Source organism: Rhinatrema bivittatum, chromosome 2 (genome assembly GCF_901001135.1).
Source record: "Rhinatrema bivittatum chromosome 2, aRhiBiv1.1, whole genome shotgun sequence".
NCBI classification, from domain to species: domain Eukaryota; kingdom Metazoa; phylum Chordata; class Amphibia; order Gymnophiona; family Rhinatrematidae; genus Rhinatrema; species Rhinatrema bivittatum.
In genome coordinates, this window is record NC_042616.1 from 400,911,012 (window position 1) to 400,933,392 (window position 22,381).

Consider the following 22,381-nt stretch of genomic DNA (forward strand, 5'->3'; position numbering starts at 1 on the left):
ACTGAAATACATGCAGTATTTATGCCTGATCCCTGCTATGAAATAAATTCAACCACTTACTCTAAACTGTGATGAATTGTTCTTTTTTGATTGAGAATTTGTGATATTCATTCTAAAGGATAAGTATAGTGCTTTCACGTATAAGGTGTACATTAATTATCACTAATTTTTCTTACTCCTAGTTCTAAACAACTATTTTTTGAAATAGTGAGGGCCTCTCAAACAGCAGTAGCTTAGGGCCTTGCTAAGTATAAATCTGGCACTGCATAGATCTTATGGCCCCAGTGATTGCAGAAAGAAGTGGTGAGGATATCAGAAAAGATTTTATTCTGACAAACTAATGGACTATATGCCAACTAAAAGTTGGCATATAGTCAACTGGTGAAAATTTGGCCTAAAAAGATCTGATATTTGATAATGGTGTCTCCCCTCAAGGTTATAGTGCAACTGTTCATTGAGGGCAAATTTTGTTCATGGGAATTGTTTCAGGTATTTCCTTTTTTCTGCTATCTCCAATTGAAGAAACTTTATACTGACCAGAGACAACTGATAGCAATTGTTAAACCGCAGACTTTAGAGAGAATGATTTTGAGGGCAGGGGAAATGAAGGGGCAAGTAAGTCACATACACAAAGCTTTGGTTTGATGTAGAGAAACTCAAAACATATTGGGTAGTAAAGTATGGGAAAATTAAATCGGAGGATCTTGGGAAGAGGCAGATTGGGAACAGGTGATTATAGGGATTTGAACGTGCTCCGTCTCTGCCAGTGTTATATAATAACAGTACTGTAATTTTCAAAGAGCTTATTTAATTCTGGTTAGGGTGCATGAGATAAATGTGCAGCACTCTGAAAAATGCGGGAGAGGTTGTGGGCTTATTGGTAATTTGAACCAAATTATAGTAGCGTTGTCCTGTTCTTTCTTCATTTGGACAGAAGTTAAGGGGCTGGTAGAACAGGTAATGGATCTCCATATTCTGGATGATCCGAGAGTGTATATTTTTTTGTATCTACCAGAAGCAAATATGGGTGGGAATATGGGGCAATTTGCTAAGAAATTATTTTTGGTAAGAAGGATGACGATACTGGGGAAATCGAAATTCCTGGATCCCCCAACAATGCAAGAGTAGTTTAAGGGAGTAGTTTTTGTGTTGGAAATGGAAGTTTCTTAACAGATAATATCAGAGGGAGATCTGGATGTGCAGTGCAATTGTGGGACCCTATGCTGAAATATCTGAAGACAAAGTTGTTTTGAGATAATTTCCTTTTCGCAAAAGATACTAAGGGCTTATTGGGGGAAGGGGGAATAGAGTAATATAGATAGGTTTATGAAAGGGGTGGGAATTACTATGTGTTGCCTACTTGTGAGCACTAGTACCTGTTATGTCCGTCGGTCGCAGACGGCTGCGACCGCTGATGCTCATCTCTTTCTTTGCTGCATTGACCCCGCTGGGGAGAGTGGCGGCCTTCGACAGCTACCGCCGACCTGCCTGGCATCCCCGGTATGGCATGGGCGCTGCCAACCGCCACCTTGCCCTCGGAATCACTTAGGTGTGTGCGCGCGCACGGGCCAGTCTTAAGCACATAATGGCGGGAATCTCGGGGACATCCTCTCCAGATGACATCGATACTCCAGGATACTTAAGCCGGCTGGCCCTGCCTACTGATGACTTGGCAACGAGTTCCCTCATTGCTGAATCCGCTTCGCTCACTACGGACTTCCCGTTCCAGTTCCTGCACATTTGGCGTGAGATGCTCTGGGTACCCACTCCTCGGGGGCCCTTTCTTTGTCTCTGGCTATCCGCTCCTCTGAGGGCCTTCTTGCCTTGGACTATTGCCTACCTCCATTCCCCATGGCTTCTGCTGGAACATTTGTCACTTTGAGTACCTTCACTACCACACCATCTCTAGTAGGAAACCTCATCGGTGTACCTCGCACTGCGGACCTCTATTCTACCATCTCTAGTGGGAGACGCTCATCGGTGTACCCCGTACTGCGGACCACTACCTTACCATCTCTATGTGAGGAACCCCTTTGATAGACTCCACGCTGCAGGCCACTACTGAATCATCTCTACAGAGGAGCTTCTCGGGCAGTGCCTCTCTAATAAAGACTCTATTCCACAGTTGTGACTGACGTCCACTGAGACCTTGCCTCCGGATGGTGAGGCTCACATGGTTCCTCCCTGTGGGCAATCCATCTCTCACCTCGGCCCTGGGCCCACATACCTACAAATCCTAACAGATTGCCAAGTCCATGGACCCGGCACAGGTCTCGGCATTTCAGGCCATCCCTGGCCTGGCACAGTGAATTACAGAGCAGCAAAAGGTATTAGAGGCTTTGGCTAACGCCATAAATCAATTGAGTAATCAGCTGGACTCTGCTTTGACACCTGCCAAGCCAAGGCCTGCTCCACATGCGTCACTGTTCCGGCCTCCAGTGCCCTTGCCGGCACCTCCTCGTTTCGCAGGTGACCCCTTGTTATGTATGGGCTTTTTGAATCAGTGCAGCATGCACTTTTCCTTACAACCTGCATACTTCCCCGACATAGTACATCTTGTCCTTCCTGGACGGAAAAGCCTTGGCCTGGGCATCACCCCTTTGGGAGCGAACGGATCCGATTCTCAATGACTTGCTGGGCTTCCTGGCCCTATTTTGCTCCGTATTTGATGACCCCAGTCGCAAGACCATCGCAGGATCTACACTCCTGCATCTGCAACAAGGTGCCAGGTCACTGATCAATTATCTCATTGAGCTTAGGACTCTTTCCTCAAATTACACTGGGATCTGGGCTGCCTGCATGCCATATTCCTAGAAGGTCTAAGATCACGCATCAAGGACGAATTAGCAGCATGAGAATTCCCTGAGGCCTTGGACTCTCATATTGACCTTGCCGGTCGCATTGATCGCCGTCTGCATAAGTGGTCACACAAGGCTAGGGGATCCAAGAGAATGTCTTCGGGTGTTCCACACATTCGCCCAACACCTACCACCCAGACCGCTCCTACACCTAGCACTGAGGAAGAGGAACCTATGCAAATGGGTCACAGTCATCTATCTGCAAAGGAGAAGCATCGTCGGCAAAGATCAGCTCTTTGCATGTATTGTGGCCAACCGGGTCATGCAGTACCCTCCTGTCCACTCTGTCCAGGAAACTACCAGGCCTAGGATCTGCCAGAGGACTCCTCCTAGGCCTGACCGCTCCCTCTCCTCCACTAACACTGCCTGTCTCTATTAACTCAGACACCCTGGAATTTCATTCCCTGGCACTGGTGGACTCTAGGGCCGGTGGAAACTTTATACTTAGACAACTCATGGAACACCTACGAATCCCCACCTTCCAGACACCTATCCCATTGCTACTGTTTTCTATTCATGGTGAACCGTTACCAGGCGAAGTTACCTTCTCCACGGTCCCCATCCAACTTTACACCGGGGTCACTGCACACAGAGACCATTTCTTTCTTGATACTAGATAGGGCTCTACACTCTGTGGTGCTTGGACTGCCATGGTTATTTATTTATTTGTTTATTTATTTATTTATAGTTTTTTATATACCGCCGCTCATCAGAGATATCACGTCGGTGTACAGTGAACAGGAACTTACGCCGGAGCGTTATACATTTAACAAGGGTTAATATATAGGTATTTGAACATAAAACAAGTAGAAGCAATTAAAAAACAAAACGATCATTTAGGTGTAACTTAACTGAACTGAGTTAAACAAAGCTGGAGAATATAGGGATTCTAGGAATTTAGGTATGAGGTTAGGGAAGGGTAAAGAAGAAAAGGAATTCTAAGTTAGAGGTGGTAAGAGGGGGGAGATAGCATTTAGATTGCAGTTAAGAGCAGTTATATAGAAGGGTATTGAGAGTAGAAGCAGATATAAGGGGAAATCAGAGATGGTGTATAAAAAGGAGGTGTTGGGTAGATATAAAGGAGTAGAAAGACATATGTATATCAAGTATAGGCATGTGTGAATAACCATGTCTTGAGTTTTTGCTTGAATGTTTTGGGAGATAGCTCAAGGCGTAGTTCGGAGGGCATAGTATTCCATAACAAGGGGCCGGCAAAGGAAAATGCTCGTGCTTTAGTGGAGGCATGGTTATATAGTTTGGGCGAGGGGGTCTGTAAGGTGGCGAGGTATGGTTTTCTGGTGGGTTTAATAGATGTTTGAAATTGTAGTGAATTATTAAACCATTTCATTTCAGGATTGTGGAGGGCTTTATGGATAAGTGTTAGTGTCTTGTAATGTATGCGAGATTGAACAGGGAGCCAGTGTAACTCTTTCAAAACTGGCGTAATGTGTTCCTTTGAGTTTGTGTTAGTAAGGATACGGGCTGCGGTATTTTGCAGGATTTGTAAGGGGCGGATGGCATTTTTGGGTAGGCCTAGGAGAAGTGAATTGCAATAGTCCGTTTTGGAAAATAACATGGCTTGTAGAACTGTCCGGAAATCAGATGCGTGAAGCAAAGGTTTCAATTTTTTGAGTGTATGTATTTTGAAAAAACACTCTTTAAGGATTGCATTAATAAATTTTTGAGGGTCATTTGGTCGTCAAGAATGACTCCTAGGTCTCGGACTTGGTGGGAGAATTGTATGTGAGTCGATGTTATAGGTGAAGTAGGAGAGGTATGTAGTGGGGTAGGAGAAGATATGATCATGAGTTCTGTTTTTGTGGAGTTAAGGGCAAGTTGTAAGGAAGTTAAGAGGTTATTGATAGAAGCGAGAGTGGTATCCCAAATTTCAAGGGCTTTGGGTATGGATTCCGTTACTGGAATGAGGATTTGTACATCATCAGCGTACAGGTTACAACTCCATACCCCACAATTTGATTGGAGCACTTTACAACTGGGGCAACTCCTGTCAAGGAAAGTGCTGGAGGTCGTGTCCCCGATGCCTTGCCTGACTATTACAACATCCCTTTCGGGTCTTCCACTGCAGTACTCCTCTTTTAAAGACGTGTTCTCCAAGAAAACCACGGACACTTTACCGCCTCACCGCTCATTTGATTGCACTATAAACTTATTACCTGAGCTTCCAAGAAGAAGGGTCTACCCACTTTCTCTGACTGAGACAAAGGTCATGTCTGAATATATACAAGAGAATTTGGTGAAAGGCTTCATTCGGCCTTCTAAGTCTCCTGCTGGTGCCGGGTTCTTTTTTGTTGGGTTCTGGCCATGTATAGATTCCCGCAGCTTAAATGAGATTACCCAGAAGGATCATTACCCAGAAGGATCACTACCCATTGCCATTAATCTGACTATTACATGTTAAATGTATTTATAATGTTATTTATAATGTTATTTGTTATAATGTAAGCCGCCCACGTGGCGACAGTTTTATTTCACTGTACACCGGTGTGATATGTATTTTATACAGGAACGTCGGTTTATAAAAACTAAAAATAAATAAATAAATAAATAAAATAATCTCAGAACTTTTTGACAGGCTCCAATGGACCAAGATATTTAACAAATTGGACCTTAGAGGAACTTATAATTTGGACAGGATACGCTGGGGCGACAAATGGAAAACCGCATTTAACACCCCTGACGGCCATTTTGAATATTTAGTAATGCCGTTTGGCCTCTGCAACGGCCCGGCGGTATTTAAGAATATGATGAACGAAATCTTCAGAGATATGCTCTACAGCTGTGTCTTGCTTTATCTGGATGACATTCTGTTTTTTCACAAGACCTTCAGAGCCACGACTTGGACATCGCCAACGTCTTACAACGCTTGAGGGATAACCAGTTATATGCCAAACTGGAAAAATGTTCCTTTCACTGGGAATGTGACCCCTTTCTGGGCTACGTGGTCTCAAGCCAGGGGTTCCAGATGGATCCACAAAAGACTAAGAGTATTCGGGATTGACCTCAACCCACGTCTTAAGGCGCTTCGAAGATTCCTTGGTTTTTCTAACTACTACAGGTCATTCATCCACCATTATTCAACACTGACCACCCCACTCACAGCTATGACTCAAAAGGGAGCCAATCCCTCCCAGTAGTCACCTGAAGCCATGACCACCTTCCAAGAACTCAAGGAAGTGTTCCTCTGAGAACTGTGCTTATGTCACCCAGATCCCCGATGACCCTTCATCGTCAAAGTAGACACTTCAGACGTCGGTGTTGATGCAGTCCTCAGCCAATCACACCTTGCACCCATGTTTGTTCTTCTTCTGACAATTCTCTACTGCGGAGCATAATTACGGAATTGAGGACAAGGAATTACTGGTGATTAAACTAGCCTTCAAGGAGTGGCGTCTCTGGCTCGAGGGATTGCAGCACCAAATCATGTTTTACACTGACCACAAGAACCTCGAGTACTTACACCATGCTCAATGTCTTAACCGGTTCAATTTCCTCTTGCGATACCGGCCAGCCAATAAGAATACCCCAGCCGATACACTCTCCCGTTTGTTCACCACGGAAGATGTTCTAGATACTCCACGGCACATCATCGACCCAATGAGGGTACTCCTCTCTACCACACACACGGTGCCATCTGGGAAGACGATGGTTCCCCGACCACTCAGAAGGAAAATCTTCAGATCGGCGCATGATTCCTTGCTCGCAGGCCACTCCAGACAAGCTAGAACTCTTTCTAATCTTCAAAGGTTCTACTGGTGGACAACTATGAAAAAAGACGCTCAAGCATATGTTGAATCATGTCCCACTTGCGCCTGTATAAAGCTGCCGACAGGCTGCCCTTGGTGGTTCCTTCAACCACTTCCTGCAACTAGTGAGCTGTGGACATATAGCCATGGATTTCATTGAGGATTTACCTCCATCCAGTGGCAACAACACTGGTCACCGTGGACGGCTTTTCAAAGATGGCTCACTTCATGGCGTTACCTGGTCTACCTTCGGCTCCGGAGTTGGCAAAATTGTTCATTTGCCACTTATTTTGCCTTCACGGACTCCAAAGACACATACTCTCTGATCGAGGGTTTCAATTTACGCCAAAATTCTGGAAGTCATTATGCAAGAAACTCGACATATCCTTGGACCTCACATCAGCCTACCATCCATAGGCCAATGGACAGACAGAGAGGACAAACCGTACCTTAAAGCACTTTCTCCAAGCATATGTGAACTCTAGGCAGAATGACTGGTCCGATTTATTACCCTAGGCCAAGCTTGCCTTAAACTCCCACCAGTCTGCTTCTACTGGATCATCGCCCTTCCAAATTGTATACAGACGCCAGCCTCTGTCTCCTCTTCCAGTAACCCTGTCTGTGTTGTCTCCAGCGGCACAGGCTTCTGCGCAAGAGTTGCACCATCTCTGGGAACACACCAAACAACTTCTACAGCAAGCTGGTCAAAAGGCAAAGAAGTTCTAAGATGCCCATCATCGGGCTGCTCCTCAGTTGAACCCCAGAGACAAAGTGTGGCTCAGCACCTGCTTCATCCGCTTGAAACTGCCCTCAGCTCGCTTCGCTCCCAGATACATCGGGCCTTTTGCAGAACTTCATCAACTGGATCCAGTTACTTACAGCCTTCGGTTACCCACATCACTTAAGATCCACAACGCCTTCCACATATCGCTCTTAAATTTGCTCATCCTATCTGAATTTTCGAAAAAATCGCCTGAACCCCAACCTCTGACCGCTGAAGAGGATATAACATATCAAGTTGAGGACATCTTGGACGGTGAGGAAGCATGGAAGGCATTGGGAATATCTCATCTCATGGGAAGGATATGGCCCCAAAGAGAATAGTTGGGAGCCTGCAGTCAACATCCTTGACAAAGAGCTGATCAAACAGTTCCATGCTTCTCACCCAAGAAAGCCAAAACCCCCGGGGAGGGGCCCTAAGAAGGGGGGTACTGTTATGCCCGTCAGTCACAGATGGCTGCGACCGCTGATGCTCACCTCTTTCTTTGCTTCATTGACCCCGTTGGGGAGAGTGGCAGCCTCCACCAGCTACCACTGACCTGCCTGGCGTTCCCGGGGCGGCATGGGCACTGCGACTGCCATCTTGCCCTCGGAATCACTTAGGCGCGCACACGGGCCAGTCTTAAGAAAGTCATGGCGGGACCCTCGAGGGCATCCCCTCAGGATGACATCATCACTCCAGGATACTTAAGCCGGCTGGCCCTGCCTACTGACGACTTGGCAACGAGTTCCCTCATTGCTGAATCCGCTTCGGTCACTACGGACTACCTGTTCCAGTTCCTGCACAACTGGCGTGAGACGCTCTGGGTACCCGCTCCTCGGGAGCCCTTTCCTCGTCTCTGGCTATCCGCTCCTCGGAGGGCCTTCTTGCCTTGGACTGCTGCCCATTCCCGTTCCCAGGGGCTTCTGCTGGAACATTCGTCACTGTGAGTACCTTCACACTACGGATCACTACCGTACCATCTCTAGTAGGAAACCTCATCGGTGTACCTCGCGCTGTGGACCTCTACTGTACCATCTCTAGTGGGAGACCCTCAACAGTGTACCCCGTACTGCTGGCCACTACCGTACCATCTCTAAGGGGGTCATTTATCTAAGTGCTATATGGCATTTTCACATGCAAAACATGCCTTTAATGTATGCGAAAACACCATAACGCATAGTGTGATGCAAATTAGAAAAAAGGGAGGAGTTTGAGGCCTGGCTTCATAATTTGTGAAGCCATATTGCACGGCTTTAACAGCAACTTTTTCATTTGTGTGATAGAGCTTTATTGTGCTATTTTCACAAATGCTGTTTTTAGTAGTTTTAAGCTCTTGGAGATCCAGCCTAGCTATCAGGGCCCTTCTACAACCACTGGGAGAGAGAGAGAGAGAAAGAGAGAGAGACTAGCCATGATGCCCTCATACTATGTAGGTATCTATACCTCTATATAAGGCCTATCTAGTCACTCGAGGTGAGGTTTAGGTATTAGTGTAGGGGTTAGGGGTCACTTTGACATTCAAAGTGGCACATACGAACAGAACAGTGCTTTGTTGTGAAGATCTGATGACCTTCAGAGTGAGGAAACTCACCCAAAGATGAGATTTGTGCAATGTTCTCTCAACCTAGCTTGATGTTACCCAGGTAGAGAGTCAATCAAGCTGTTTTTGACATGATATTTTATTGCTATAATGGCTGTTTTTGCCTATTGTTGTCATAAAGCTTATTTTTTATTATTAGTTAATTTGTTTATTTGCTTTATATTCCACTTTTTGGTACTTCAAAGTGGATTATATTCAGTTCCAAAAAACCCCCATAGACAGACATGGTTTAATGAGGGCAAGTCAACATGGTCTATGCAAAGGGAAGTCTGGCCTTACTAATGAAATAGAATTTTTAAGATATAAATAGTAACATAGTAAATGATGGCAGAAAAAGACCTAATGGTCTATCCAGTCTGCCCAGCAAGCTTCTTTTTTTTTTTTAGGGTCATATATAAACATGCAAATAAATGTGAACAGATATAGTGTATTTGGATTTTCAGAAGGCATTTGACAAAGTCCATCATGAGAGACTCCTTAGGAAATTAGGAGGTCATGGGATTGGAGGCAGTGTCCTATTGTGCATTGGTGACTGGATAAAATACAGGAAACAGAAGGTAGGACTAAATAATCAGTTTTTCAAATGGAGAAAGATCATTAGTGAAGTGCCCTTGAATCTGTATTAGGACCTGTACTATTTAGAATATTCATAACTGATCTGGAGGAAAGATCAGTGAGTGAAGTGTCCATATTTGTAGATGACACAAAATTGTTTTGAGTTGTTAAAACAGCAGTGGATTGTGAAGAACTGCAGAAGGACCTTGTAGAAATCACCACCCAGGAAAAGGACCTCGGAGTCCTTGTAGATAATACCTTTAAATCTTCAGATCAGTGAGTTGCAAAGGTCAAAAAGGCAAATAGAATGTTAGGAATTATTTGTGAAGAATAGAGAACAAAACTAAGAATATCATAATGCCTTTGTAGAGATCCATGATGCAATCATAACTTAGGCCTGGATTCCTTAGAGAATCCAGCGGTAATGGAGGGTGGGGGGGGGGGGGCGGGCCGGCTTTCGCAACTGGCGGCGATAAGGGTCCTTACCTTTCACCGCCAGCGATGTCTCTGCAGCGTCGGCCCCGGTGCCGCCCCGACTCCTCCTCTTCCAGTGCCGACTCTGCCCCGATCAACCCTATCGCGTGCGAAAACTATTGAAAATGACCCCCTTAAGTTGTTAAGTTGTGCTTGCTCTTATCAAAATGAAAACACGAAATAAGGAAAAAGATATTTGACCTTTCAGAGGCTACAATATTTCTGGTGTTCTGTCAGAGCTAAATTACAAGCCTGGGCTTGACAAATCAAGCTAACTGTTGAAATCAGAAACAGGCGGGGTGGGGTATTCTCTCTGATAGCACATTTCCTTTATTGACTAAGAAAAAATAGACAAAGTCTTGAAGAAAGGTTCTAACCTTGGCCTCCCTCTACATAAGATTTTTCCTAAGCTACAGCAAACACAAATTAAAACAAATATTTGGGTAATGAATTAGCCACACATGGCTCGGGCTCGCATTTAGATTCATAGGTTGGTGCATTCTTTCTGCAAATGTGATTTAGTTGGGGTGAATTTTAAAAGCCTGATAACGCACATCAATCGGGGGTTGCGCGAATAAGTCGGGCTGGCGCACACCGAGCAGATTTCAAAAGCTGCCGAGATATGCACGTATCTCCTGCAACACGCTCATCTCTGAGGTTTTCAAAAAGGAGAGGGGAATGGGCGTTTTTTGGACGTGAACCTAATAGGTGCGCGTAAATACTGACTCGACCTGGTGTGCCCTGAGGCCTCCTGCCACGTAACTTTACTTCTACTATGGATGCCATGTAAGTTAAAATTTAAAGAAAACTAAGCAGATCTGCAGGGTTTTAAGGATCGGGGCTATGAGGGGTGAGTCAAGGCTATCAAACCAGGGGGGTGGGAGGAACTATCTTTTAACTAAGTGAACTGGGGACGAACTAGTAAAACTGGAAATGGCGTCGGCAGGCACACCTTTTAAAATCCCCCGATTTATGTGCTGGAAATGAGGATTTGTGCGCACATGCGCACACCCACTTAAAATTTGACACACAATGTGTGCGTACCTAGGCTATGTTATAAAATGACCGGGTACCTGGGTGCAGGCTGACATCTGCGCGCAAATATGCACACGCGCTCCGGTTTGAAAGTTACCATCCCTGGGAGCAATGCGTAGCCTAGTTACTAGGCAGGGATGCACATGTGCTCACGTGTGCCTTGTGACCAATTTTCAATGGCAAACCACCTGGGAAGTTTGTCTTTGAAAATTACGTGCAGGTACGCGTGTACAAAAGGAGTATGGACTTACACTTGCTGTTTCCACAGGCAGATGACTGGGGGTAAAACCGTGCACACGCACATTTCCTCCTCCAACCTAAAAACACCCCCTGGGAATGCCTCTTTCTAACCCAGCTAAAAGTACGCGTTCTGTGAAAGTCCGCGCAGGCTTTTAGCCGCCCTGAGGGAAATGTTTGGGAAAAAGGCTGGGAAAGTGCATCACTTTTCCTGCACCTGTTTATAGACAGCAGCATAAAGAGGAAAGCATGATTAGTGCAACAGGCTGCGCTCCTTGTGACCTTGGGCAAGTCACTTTATCTTCTGTTTCCTCAGGTTCCCACTCAGACTGTAAGCTCTTTAGGGAAGGGATTTACTGCATTACCATTAGCACAGTTTAGTGTTAATGGTAATGAAAGCGTTAATGCACGTTAAACATCTGCATTATCTAACACAAGCAGTTAACATGGGAATTCTAGCTTAAGGCAAAAACTATGCCAATGAGCTAATGAAATGCAAAAGTATGCTAGACAACAGACCAATAACTAAACAACAGACCAATAACTAAAGCTCTGAGCAGTTTACAGAAATGAAAACTCTCAATAAATCACATAAAACAAATAAGGCACATACACAGACTCAAAGAATGAATAATACTGTCTGAAAATATCTCTCATGGCTCAGACAACATCAGCATGCTCACATTGCTAACAATTTCAATCACCAGCAAAATCAAGCAAACTTGATTGATAATGGCAAGCAAAGTAGTAATCTTAACAATTACTCTTTGCCCCAGCATATAGATAATATTGCAAAGTACCTCTTATGGTCAAAAATATAAAACCACTCTCAGCAAAGAGGTCAACCAACATCAGGCTTCCTTACCTTCAAAATTCTGGTCACGCTTTGCTTCCACAGTTGTCTCCGACCAGACCTAAACATTTTAGCGAGATTATAAATTTTCACTAAAATGACAGCTATTAATTTTCCAGCACACCTAAGACACCTGGAATTGTCATCATTCAAGACCTTTGTCCACGGAGCGAAGGCTACATCAGTCCCGGGTGGTTTCAGACCTGCTTCTAGTTTCTTTAAGCTTCTTGGAAGACAGAGTTAAAGATAAACCCCTCTGCCTGTCCTGCTCGTACTGGAGGTTAAATAGCTGTACTTTACTATCAGCACAAAGCTAAGAGGAATACCCAGAATTTATTTTTGCATCTAGACTCTGGCCCATAGAAGCCTTCGTGCCACACTGTTTTGGTGTTGTTAAGGTGCACTGTTTGTGTTCTGTTTACTAAGGCGAAGCTATTCATCACGAACAGTAATGTGTCTAAATCATTTAAACAGCTGTGTCACAATACTTCTTATCTTGGCTTAATTGTAATCCTACACACTCCTGCTACTACAGAATTTGAGCCAGCAGCAATCTATTTGATGCGGCTTTGCCAACAGTGGGAAGTTTACGATGTAAAGAGGTAACACATTCTATATCCCCAAGACCAATCCCTTTAAAGCTCCAGTAGCATACTGGTAGGCATTTCTGTTTCTTTTCCAGATTAGGTAAACTAGACTTACATTTTTTTGTGTGAACCTATGACCTTTCTCCTGTTTCTTTGACCTTCCAACTCAACGGTGACCCGTCATAACTGGGACTATGGCAGCATGAACTGAATCTGATTTTTTATGTATTTGTTTGATTTATATTCTGCTTCTTCATGCACTTCAAAGCAGATTATATTCAGGTACTGTAGGTATCTGGGCATAATTGCCCTTTTTAGCCAGGCACTAGGTGTCACTCGTGAGTGGAAAGCAGAAGATTTGCATGAAGCACCCCCCTTTTCCCACCCATCACCTCATGGAAAAATATGAAACAAATAGCATTTAGTTAGTGAATTTTAAAACAAAGCTAGTTAGGAGGGGTAGAGCACTGCTATTTGCCAGCTACTAAACTTACATTTTAAAAAGTTGTAAAAATTGCACATAAAGGGGACAATTTTCATGCTGCCCACATTACTGCAAAATCTACCCAAGATCTGTTTCAAAAGGAAAAATACACCCTTGGGAAAAGTACTTACAGATATTTTCACCTGCTTTTTCTGTGGATAATTTTTCCAGACAAAAGTGCCAAGATGGATCCTTAGTTATTTCTAATCATAGAAATTGGGAAGTTAGTGGTGATGAGAAAGAAATAAAAAGTCACCTTGAGGCTTCTCTTGAAAAAGCAATTAGTGTACAGCCAGGATTCCCAAACCTGTCCCAGGATATCCACCTACAGCACTTGAATGCAATCCACTCTGGTGCTGAAAATAAATTCATATTAATATAAAAATAAATATTAATAAATGAATAATAATGAAGAAGAATATGCATGACACAGATTTGCATACAACAGAAATAAAATATATGCAGATTTCTCTCATACATATTCATAGTGGATATCCTGAAAAATCTGACTGGCTGTAGGGTCCCCAGGACAGGTTTGGGAAGCCCTGGTGTACAGGATTAGAGAAGGCTGAGATCAGGGGAAAAGAAAAACAGGCATAGAAGAGGAACAAAGTAAGTAATAAAGCTAATGGCATTCATTACACCTTTTCAGCCGTTACCCACATGATTTATTACCTTAGGCTAAGTACAATAGCCAGTATTGGATTGTAATTTTAAATGCAATTCATTAGCGCCTCATGCCTTGCGTGTTCCTTGACTTTGGTGTATTATATGTCCTTTCCAATCATTCCATTATTGTTTTATGGTAGTCTTTTCAAGGTGTTTATGCTTTAGAGCAAGAGACCAAAGGTCAAGCCTCCTCTCCTTTAGGGCCACAGACGCCTGACCGTATTGGGGGACGGTAACATAGGGAATGACGGAAAATAAAGACCTACATGGTCCATCCGGTCTGCCCAGTTGCGATTCATCCTTTTTGGCAGATGGCATATAAAATTCGCAAACACAGCCTAACACCATCTCTCTCCTTGGGACTTCCATCCAATCTCTCAACCCTTCTCTCTTATCAGTCTCAAACCTGGCCAAAATACATCACAGTGTTGGCTTTTCCCTGCTTTCTTGGAGCCCTCATGTTTAGGTTTGTAACTGCCACTCTGTACAGGTTACCCCCAGGCTTTCTAGGAGTCCTGATGCAATCATACCATGGCTTTTTTGAATTATAACTGGCACTCTGTGCAGGTTAACCTGAATATGCTTCATTTCCATTTTCTTGCCACGATGGATCCTCTGTGTTTATCCCATGCATTTTTTTAATTCTGCCACCATTTTTATTCCCACCATCAACTCGGGAAGGGCATTCCTGGTGTCCAGCACACTGTTCATGAAAAAATATCTTTCTGAAATGGAGGACACTATGGTACATCTAGTTCGGGGTTTTAATTTTTTCCAGCACACAAGAACCAGACGTTGACCTCTAGTAGGTTGTGATAGTTTATTTATTTAAAACCTTTTTTATACCGGCATTAGTAGGTTCATCATACCGGTTCACATCTGAACAAAAGATGGAAAGTACTTAAAACAGGGCTTGGGGTTGGATAAGCGAGAGGGTGAAGGCGGAAAGATAGCGCACTAGGCAATAGATAAAAATATAAGTAACAGAAACTGTCAATGATAACAATTTAAATAAGTAAATAAGAAATAATAAAAATTACAAAATACAAAGCTATATACATGGGTTCAGGTCAGATGCTAATGATGCTTCAGGAGGATAAGAGTGAGAGAATTAGTCCGGGTAAGCCTGCTTAAATAGCCACGTCTTTAATTTCTTTTTAAATTTGGTTGTGCATGGTTCGAGACGGAGGTTTGTGGGCAGTGAGTTCCATCGTGAGGGACCTGCAATGGAGATAGCACGATCCCTCGTAGAGGAGAGGTGTGCCTTTGAGGGAGGGCACACAGAGGGTTCCTTTATTGTTTGTTCTGGTGGGGGATTGGAGAGTGTAAGGCTGAGGGGAACATCAAGCCAGTTAGAATTGTGATTATATAAAGATTTATGGATGGTGGTGAGGGTTTTATATAGGATACGAGAGGGGATGGGGAGCCAGTGGTGGTCCTTAAGGATGGGCATAATGTGGTCTGATTTACGGGCATTAGTGATGGTCATAGCTACCACATTTTGGAGCGGCTTTATAGTGGAATAGGGGAGCCCAAGGAGGAGGAAGTTACAGTAATCCAATTAAGAAGATAGAGTGGCTTGGATCACAGAGCGGAAGTCCTGGGTATGGAGTAATGGTTTTAATTTTTTTAGTACATTGAGCTTGAAGAAACCCTCTTTAAGGATAGTGCTAACATATTTCTTTAAATTCAAATGCTGGTCTAAGGCAACCCCTAGGACTCTTACAAATGGTTGAGCAGAGATGGAAGTGAATGCAGGGTCATTTGCCAGGGCGGGTTTGGGGGTCTGGTGTTGGGAGATGAACAGAGTTCCGTTTTATTTGTGTTTAGGGCAAGGTAAAGATTAGAGAGTAGGGTGTTGATGGAGGAAAGGCATGGTTCCCATAATTTAAGGAATTGGAGATAGAGTCGTGAACAGGTATAATAATTTGTACATCGTCGGCATATAAATAGAACTTGAGTCCAAGATCCGAGAGGAGCTGGAAGAGGGGTGTGAGGTAGATATTAAATAGGGTGGACGATAAGGAGGAGCCTTGTGGGACCCCTTGTGAGAGGGGGTAGAGGGTGGATTCAGCATTACCAATTTTGACAGAAAATTTTCTGTTAGACAGGTATGATTTGAACCAAAGGAGGGCTAAACCAGAGATGCCGATGTCAGCAAGGCAGGAGAGGAGGTGATTGTGGCTTATAGTGTCAAAAGCAGAGGAGATATCAAGGAGGGGGAGAAGGTAGCAGTGGCCATGGTCCATTCCTCTGAGGAGATGGTCAGATAGGGTGGTTAGGAGGGTTTCCGTGTTAAAGTGCTTACGAAAGCCAAATTGTGAGGGGTGAAGGATATTGTTGCTTTCGAGGTAATCCATGAGTTGTGTGTTAACTGCTTTCTCCATAATTTTAGCGATAAATGGGAGGTTTGAGATGGGACGGAAATTGGACGGATCGTTAGGGTCCAGTCAAGGTTTTTTGAGTAGGGGTTTGACCTCTGCCTGCTTGAGTGTGTCTGGGACAATGCCGGAGGAGAGTGAGCAATTAATAATGTCATCTAAGGGTTTGGCAATGGCATTGGGGATGGACAGGAGTGCTTTGGTGGGGATGGGTAGCAGGCTTAAAACTTTTGAGAATGGACTCAATTTCCTTAGAGGAGGTGAAATCAAGGGAGACAAGGGTGGCGGTGGGTGGGTCTGTACCAGGGGGGATGGAATAGGGAGTGTTGGGGAATCTGAGGAGTATGTTCACTATTTTGTTGTGAAAGTAGAGTGCCAATTCTTCACATTTGGTGGAGGCTTCAGTCAGGAATGGTGGGCGGGGCAGATTTAGTGAGGCCCGCAACATACAAATACTTATGTATTTTTAGGGCATAAAAGTCCCGTTTGGACTTGAGGGTGGAGAATCTGTAGCAGTGAAGGGCAGATTTGTAACTAGAGGTGTGCTGAGGGGTCGGGTCCTTACACCATATTCTCAGTTTCTTGAATGGGTTACATTAACCATGAAAATTTGGTGAGGCTATTGTATTCAGTGTTTTTATTCTGCTCAGTAGAGATTTTCACACAAAAAATATATATTGCTCACATTGTTCTTGAGTCTTTCCTCTCAGAGCTTCACATTATGACCTACATCTTCTGAAAAAGATTTGCCTTTTGTACACCATTAATACCTTTTAGGTATCTAAATGTCTATCATATCCCCCTTGTCTCTCTTTTCCTCTATGGTAATCATATTAAAGTCCTCGAGTCTCATCTCATACAGAATGTAGTGCAAGCCCTACAGCATTTTGGTCATCATTTGCACAGCTCTTCACTACCAACATGTACTGCTTCCTCAGCTAGCTGCATCCCAAATGCATGCCTCTACACTTTTTCACATTGAATCTTAACTGCCAAGCATTTGACCACTTCTCAAGGTTTTTTTAGATCATTTCTCATTCTGTCTACTCCCTTAGGGGAATCCCCTCTGCTACTGATCTTTGTGTCCTCGACAAAAAGGCAAAAACATTTCCTTTTAATCCCACTGCAATGTCCCTGACAAAGATTTATTTATTTTTATTTTATTTAAAAGTATTTTTTACTCACATTCCAAATAAAGTTTGGGGTGAGGCACAATAAAACATACATAATTAAAATAACACAAAAACAAGACATAAATAATAAGTTTCTTGGGGCTAAAACAAAAAGAGCATTAATCAACTTAAGGGGAGCACAAAATTCATACCTTAGATGGCAAAATGATCATTGCATTCTAGCTGGAAGAAGCAAAAGCTTCTCTGAACAAATGGGTTTTTAGTAACTTCTTAAAGATATTGAACAGAACCAACTCAGAATAGATCCCAGAGACACGTCACTAATCACCATTTTCTCCTCAGAGTGAATTACATTTATAAATTATCAGGCCGATAAAGTACAGTGCGCTCTTACGAAGCGCACTGTTAGCCTGCTCTTGGACGCACGTTTTCCCTTACCCCTTATTCAGTAAGGGGAGGAAAACGCGTGTCCAACCCGCGGCACCTAATAGTGCCCTCAACATGCAAATGCATACCTAATAGGGGCATCAACATGCAAATGCATGTTGATGCCCCTATTAGGTATTCGTGCGCGATTCAGAAAGTAAAATGTACAGCCATGCCGCACATTTTACTTTCAGAAATTAGCGCCGACCCAAAGGTAGGAGCTAATTTCTTCCAGCACCGGGAAAGTACACAGAAAAGCAGTAAAAACTTTACTGTATTGGCCTGTATGTGTGTTAGTGAGGCTGAGCATGTAAAACTGTGAGAGGGAGCATCTGAGAGAGAGCATGTGTGAAAGAAAGCATGTGTGAGTGCCTGTGATAGAGATAGAGCATGTGGGAGAGAGAGAGCATGTGTGTGTAAGTGTGAGAACATATGGCAGATAGAGAACATGTCGGAGAGAGAAAGCATGTGAGAGAGTATGTGTGTGTATGTGTGAGAACATATGGCAGATAGAGAACATGTCGGAGAGAGAAAGCATGTGAGTATGTGTTATGAGCAGCGGCAGATTCCCGATGAAGACCGGCCCAGGAGATACCACGTGGTCTGCCGAGCGCGGCTCTGTCACGGTCGCGCTCTGCAGACCACATGACTAACGCGACTGGCCCACCGGGGGATGCCCGATCCCCCGATAGACCAATCCACCCCTGGTTATGAGAGAGCATGTAGGAGAGAGAACTTGTGTTTGTGTGAGGGAGAAAAAGCGCATGTGGTACAGAGAAAGCATATGTATGTGTGTGAGAGAGTATATAATATAAAATAGTAACATAGTAATGACACAGAAAAGGACCAAATTGTCCAGCCAATCTGCCCAGCAAGCTTAAGGTAGTAACTGCCACTCTGTGCAGGTTCCACCTCCATGCAATTATCCCCAAATGGAGCAGCCCTGGCACACAGACATGTCTGTTTTACCGGTGTTCGGCCTTTGATACTACATCTGTGATTGAGTTCTCTAATATCATATCAAAGATGAATTCTTCCTTCTGCCCTTTAAACATCTATAGTGTGCCTATCTTAAATATTTCCAAAGATTTGATTACCCTTACCAACATGGTCAATCTATCTTTGTTGGAAGCTGTGGTACCTACCCCTTTTGAAAAAATCCTCTGTAAGGCCTTTATTGAAGAAACCTGGACTACAGTCCATGAAACAGTGGCTTCACCACAATAAGCTGACAATCACTCAGTCCGAAAGGGCTTGGAATGGTCGGATGACCGTTCCTCTACCAACATCATCTTGTTGTTGGCGCTGGGAGCTTGCAGGCCTGGCAGAGGGTAAGACCACGCTGGGACATGCCGTCAACCCTCAGTTCGGTCCTGGATTTGTCTGGGGTTGGGTCGAGGCCCAAGGGCGCACTTAAACCTGTTCCACAACATACCGTATGGCACCTAGCTCTTGGAGGTTGATCTTTAGAGGACTCTCTGCTAAGAACCACATCCCCTGGATTCAATCTGTATTGGTATGAGTTCCCTGCCTCCTGGAGGAGGCATCAGTGAATAGAGCCATTAAGTGAGGTGGTGCCCGCAGGGAATGCCCCATATCTAGAACCAATGGTTTTAACTACCACTGAAGAGCAGTTTTCATTCCAGCCATTACACTTTTACAGTGGACCAAAGGTTGTAGCAGCTAGTCCTAATGGCACCGAAGGCCTCATTGTATGTTTCTCATATGCAAGCAAGTCAAAGGGACAATATGAGTACTACTGCCATGTATCCCAAGACAACTTGTTGGACCCTAGTTCCTCTGCAGGAAGCTCTTTACTCATCCCCTTAGTACTAAGACCCTTTTGCTTGGGAGGAATGTTCCCATCGGTGCCAATGAAGGACCCACAGTCACAATGATATGCAGCTTCTTATCCTTGGTTCCAAAGAGCTCCATCTCAAGGACAAACCCCACTTAGGAACACACATCTGTGCCTTTTCTAGCACTTCAGTGCTTTTCTCAAGCACATATCCCAAAGTGGATCCAGGCCCCAGTGCTTTAGGAGGGGGAGCTATTTCCACCAAGCAGCAATATGAGGAGCCCTTTCTCATCTTGGCAAAGCATGAGCCAGAGAAGGCTCTGCTTAGGGAAGAACAGCTCCTACAACTCAACCCATGGGCATGCTTCTCCTTGAGTGCCTTTTGGAGATCCGGTACCTTCCAGGCCCACAACTGCTGGGCCCTGGAAGACATCTCACCACAATTATAGCAGTTTGCCATGTGATGATTAGGGCTCAAACATTTGTAACAGGCTTCATGGGTATTGGTGAATGACATCCGGTGTGGGCAGACACAGAACATGAACCCATTGATGACTGGCTTCCTTTTGGGCCTCTCTGAACATCTTAAACAATAATAAAGATTTTTTATTTTAGTAGCACTTAAAAGTGCTGCTGAGGGTCTACTGAGGCAGTGAGTGTGATTGAAAAACTAACTGCTATGAGACAGATAAAAAAAACAGAAAAAAGTATACAAAAGAAGGTCATGCATCCATGCGTGAGCTTGGATAAAATCAGACTGAGAGGCTAACAAGACAGTGTGCATAATAAGTACAGTTTTTACTGAGCTCAGAGAGACGGGTCCGTTCAATGCCGTCAGATGACATCACCTATATGTCATGGTTAATTCAGCTCTGCTTTTCAATGAAGAACGGATGATCTATATGGTTACATATTATGTTGTTTCATACCTTAGTCCAATTATGCATTTTTCTTACTTTCTTTGTATATGGATGGTACCTCCATACCTTTTTCTTCAACATTTTGGTGATGTGGAAGTAGCTAACACCAGAAGGGTACCACAGATCTTATTGTCTTTCTCCTTCTTATCCTCAGGAATGAACCCAGATTCATCTTCCACAGGACTTCCAATAGTCCATCTGTGATCTCTGGTTGTGGGACACCACTCCTCTTCCCTAAACCACACTGAGCCCCTAGGCCCTAGGGTACTTGGGCAGGTCGTAAAAAGAAAACCTTAGAAAAAGGGGAAACCAAAAGAGAGGAAGAGTGGACAAACTTCCTCCTCCAAAAAGCAAAAGGTTCCCAAAGAGATCTCTTAAGATAAGGCAAAGGCACCCTTTCCACTTTCCTTATCCCTGGTCTCAACCCTAGAGAACCAAAACAGGGAAAAGTATAATACCATGCTGCCCCTACAAGGGATAACTCAAAAGTCCACATCTTAAGATGATAGCCCATCTTGGGCTCGTTCTTGAGGAAACTGAAATCCACAATACCATTACTTCTATTTCCCCAGTAACAAATAGAACAATCCTCTTTAGTGGCAATCCTTGTATTTTAGTTTGTGCATGAAGAGAAGCAGCCTTGATCTTTCCAAATCCAACATTAGAAACCTGGCATGTCATGGGTCGAGCTCACCTGCCTGGATTCAGGTTTGAGTTAACTTATGCTGTTTCTAGTAAGACAACATTATCCCCCTCCTCGTGACTATAATCCTGGTGCAAGTGATGGTAATAGTACTGGTGCTGCAGACTCATGTCAGCTGATGGAAGTCAAGGATCTGTGCCTGCACTATCTCCAGGGTGACCCTCCTGAGGCTCAGCAACTCTTTCACTGTCTCCTGCTTCTGAGAGATAGAGTGTTTGTGACAACGTACCATTTCAGCACATAACCTACTCTATTTTCTGCTTCTGTGACCAGGACCAGAAATTTGCATAAACATGATGCAGGTGCAAAGTCACACACATATCACTATTTGTCTCATCAAAAATTGTAAAAATAAATAAATAAACAAATAAATAAACTGTTAAAGTTTACACACCTACAGCTCAACAGCTTTCCAATCGAATATGACTCATTGAAATCAGCTGAGAAATGTAGGTGTTCACTGGAGAAATAATGACAGATTAGCACACATTATTATGTAGATAGTCTGCATAGTAATGATCTCATAGCAAGGTCTGAAACGAACAACATCAAGAGACACATTTAAATCAGAGTGTGCTCTTCTAGGCCTAATGGAAAATTCAAGGCTCCTGTGCATCAGAACAATAGTTATCTTCAGACAACAAGCAATATGAGAAGGATCCAAGCACCTTCTTCATGGATATCTACCTTTACAGCTAAGGGGACTAATTCACGAAGGTCTGTTTTCCCCATTCTGTCCCTACAGGAAAAGATCTGGATGAATGAGACCCTATATAAAGCAAAATTCCTCTGAGATTTACCTACACTTTTGTTAAGCTGCAGCAAAATTCACAGTTCAGGCAAAGCGTAATGACAGTTTTCTCCAAATTTTGACTATCTGGCAAATTTTATCCTAAACCAGCTTCAGAAATTTCTCACACACGCACACACACACTTACTTTCCAATGTAACCATTCATAACTAAATGAAGCCCCTGCTTCAGGTATTACAGCCGAACAGGATACAGGGTACATAGTCCTGGGACTAAATCCTCACACAGTCTCCCAACAACCCCGGGAGGGTAGATTCTCCAATAGGGAGGACGGCTGAAACTCCATAGCCCAACACATAGGAGGGAACACCTCGCTGTTTCATTCTTGCT

The 22,381-nt window shown here is 43.9% G+C and overlaps 1 protein-coding gene across 1 annotated transcript in view; it reads right to left on the reverse strand.

Moving 5' to 3' along the window:
* Positions 1-12,434, reverse strand: part of DNAH5 (dynein axonemal heavy chain 5) — a 640,276-nt gene extending 627,842 nt beyond the window's left edge. Inside the window, 1 exon segment of the mRNA XM_029590044.1 lies at positions 12,152-12,434. Within this exon segment, the coding sequence (XP_029445904.1) occupies positions 12,152-12,208 (57 nt within the window). The 5' untranslated portion in view covers positions 12,209-12,434.
* Positions 12,435-22,381: the final 9,947 nt, after the last annotated feature.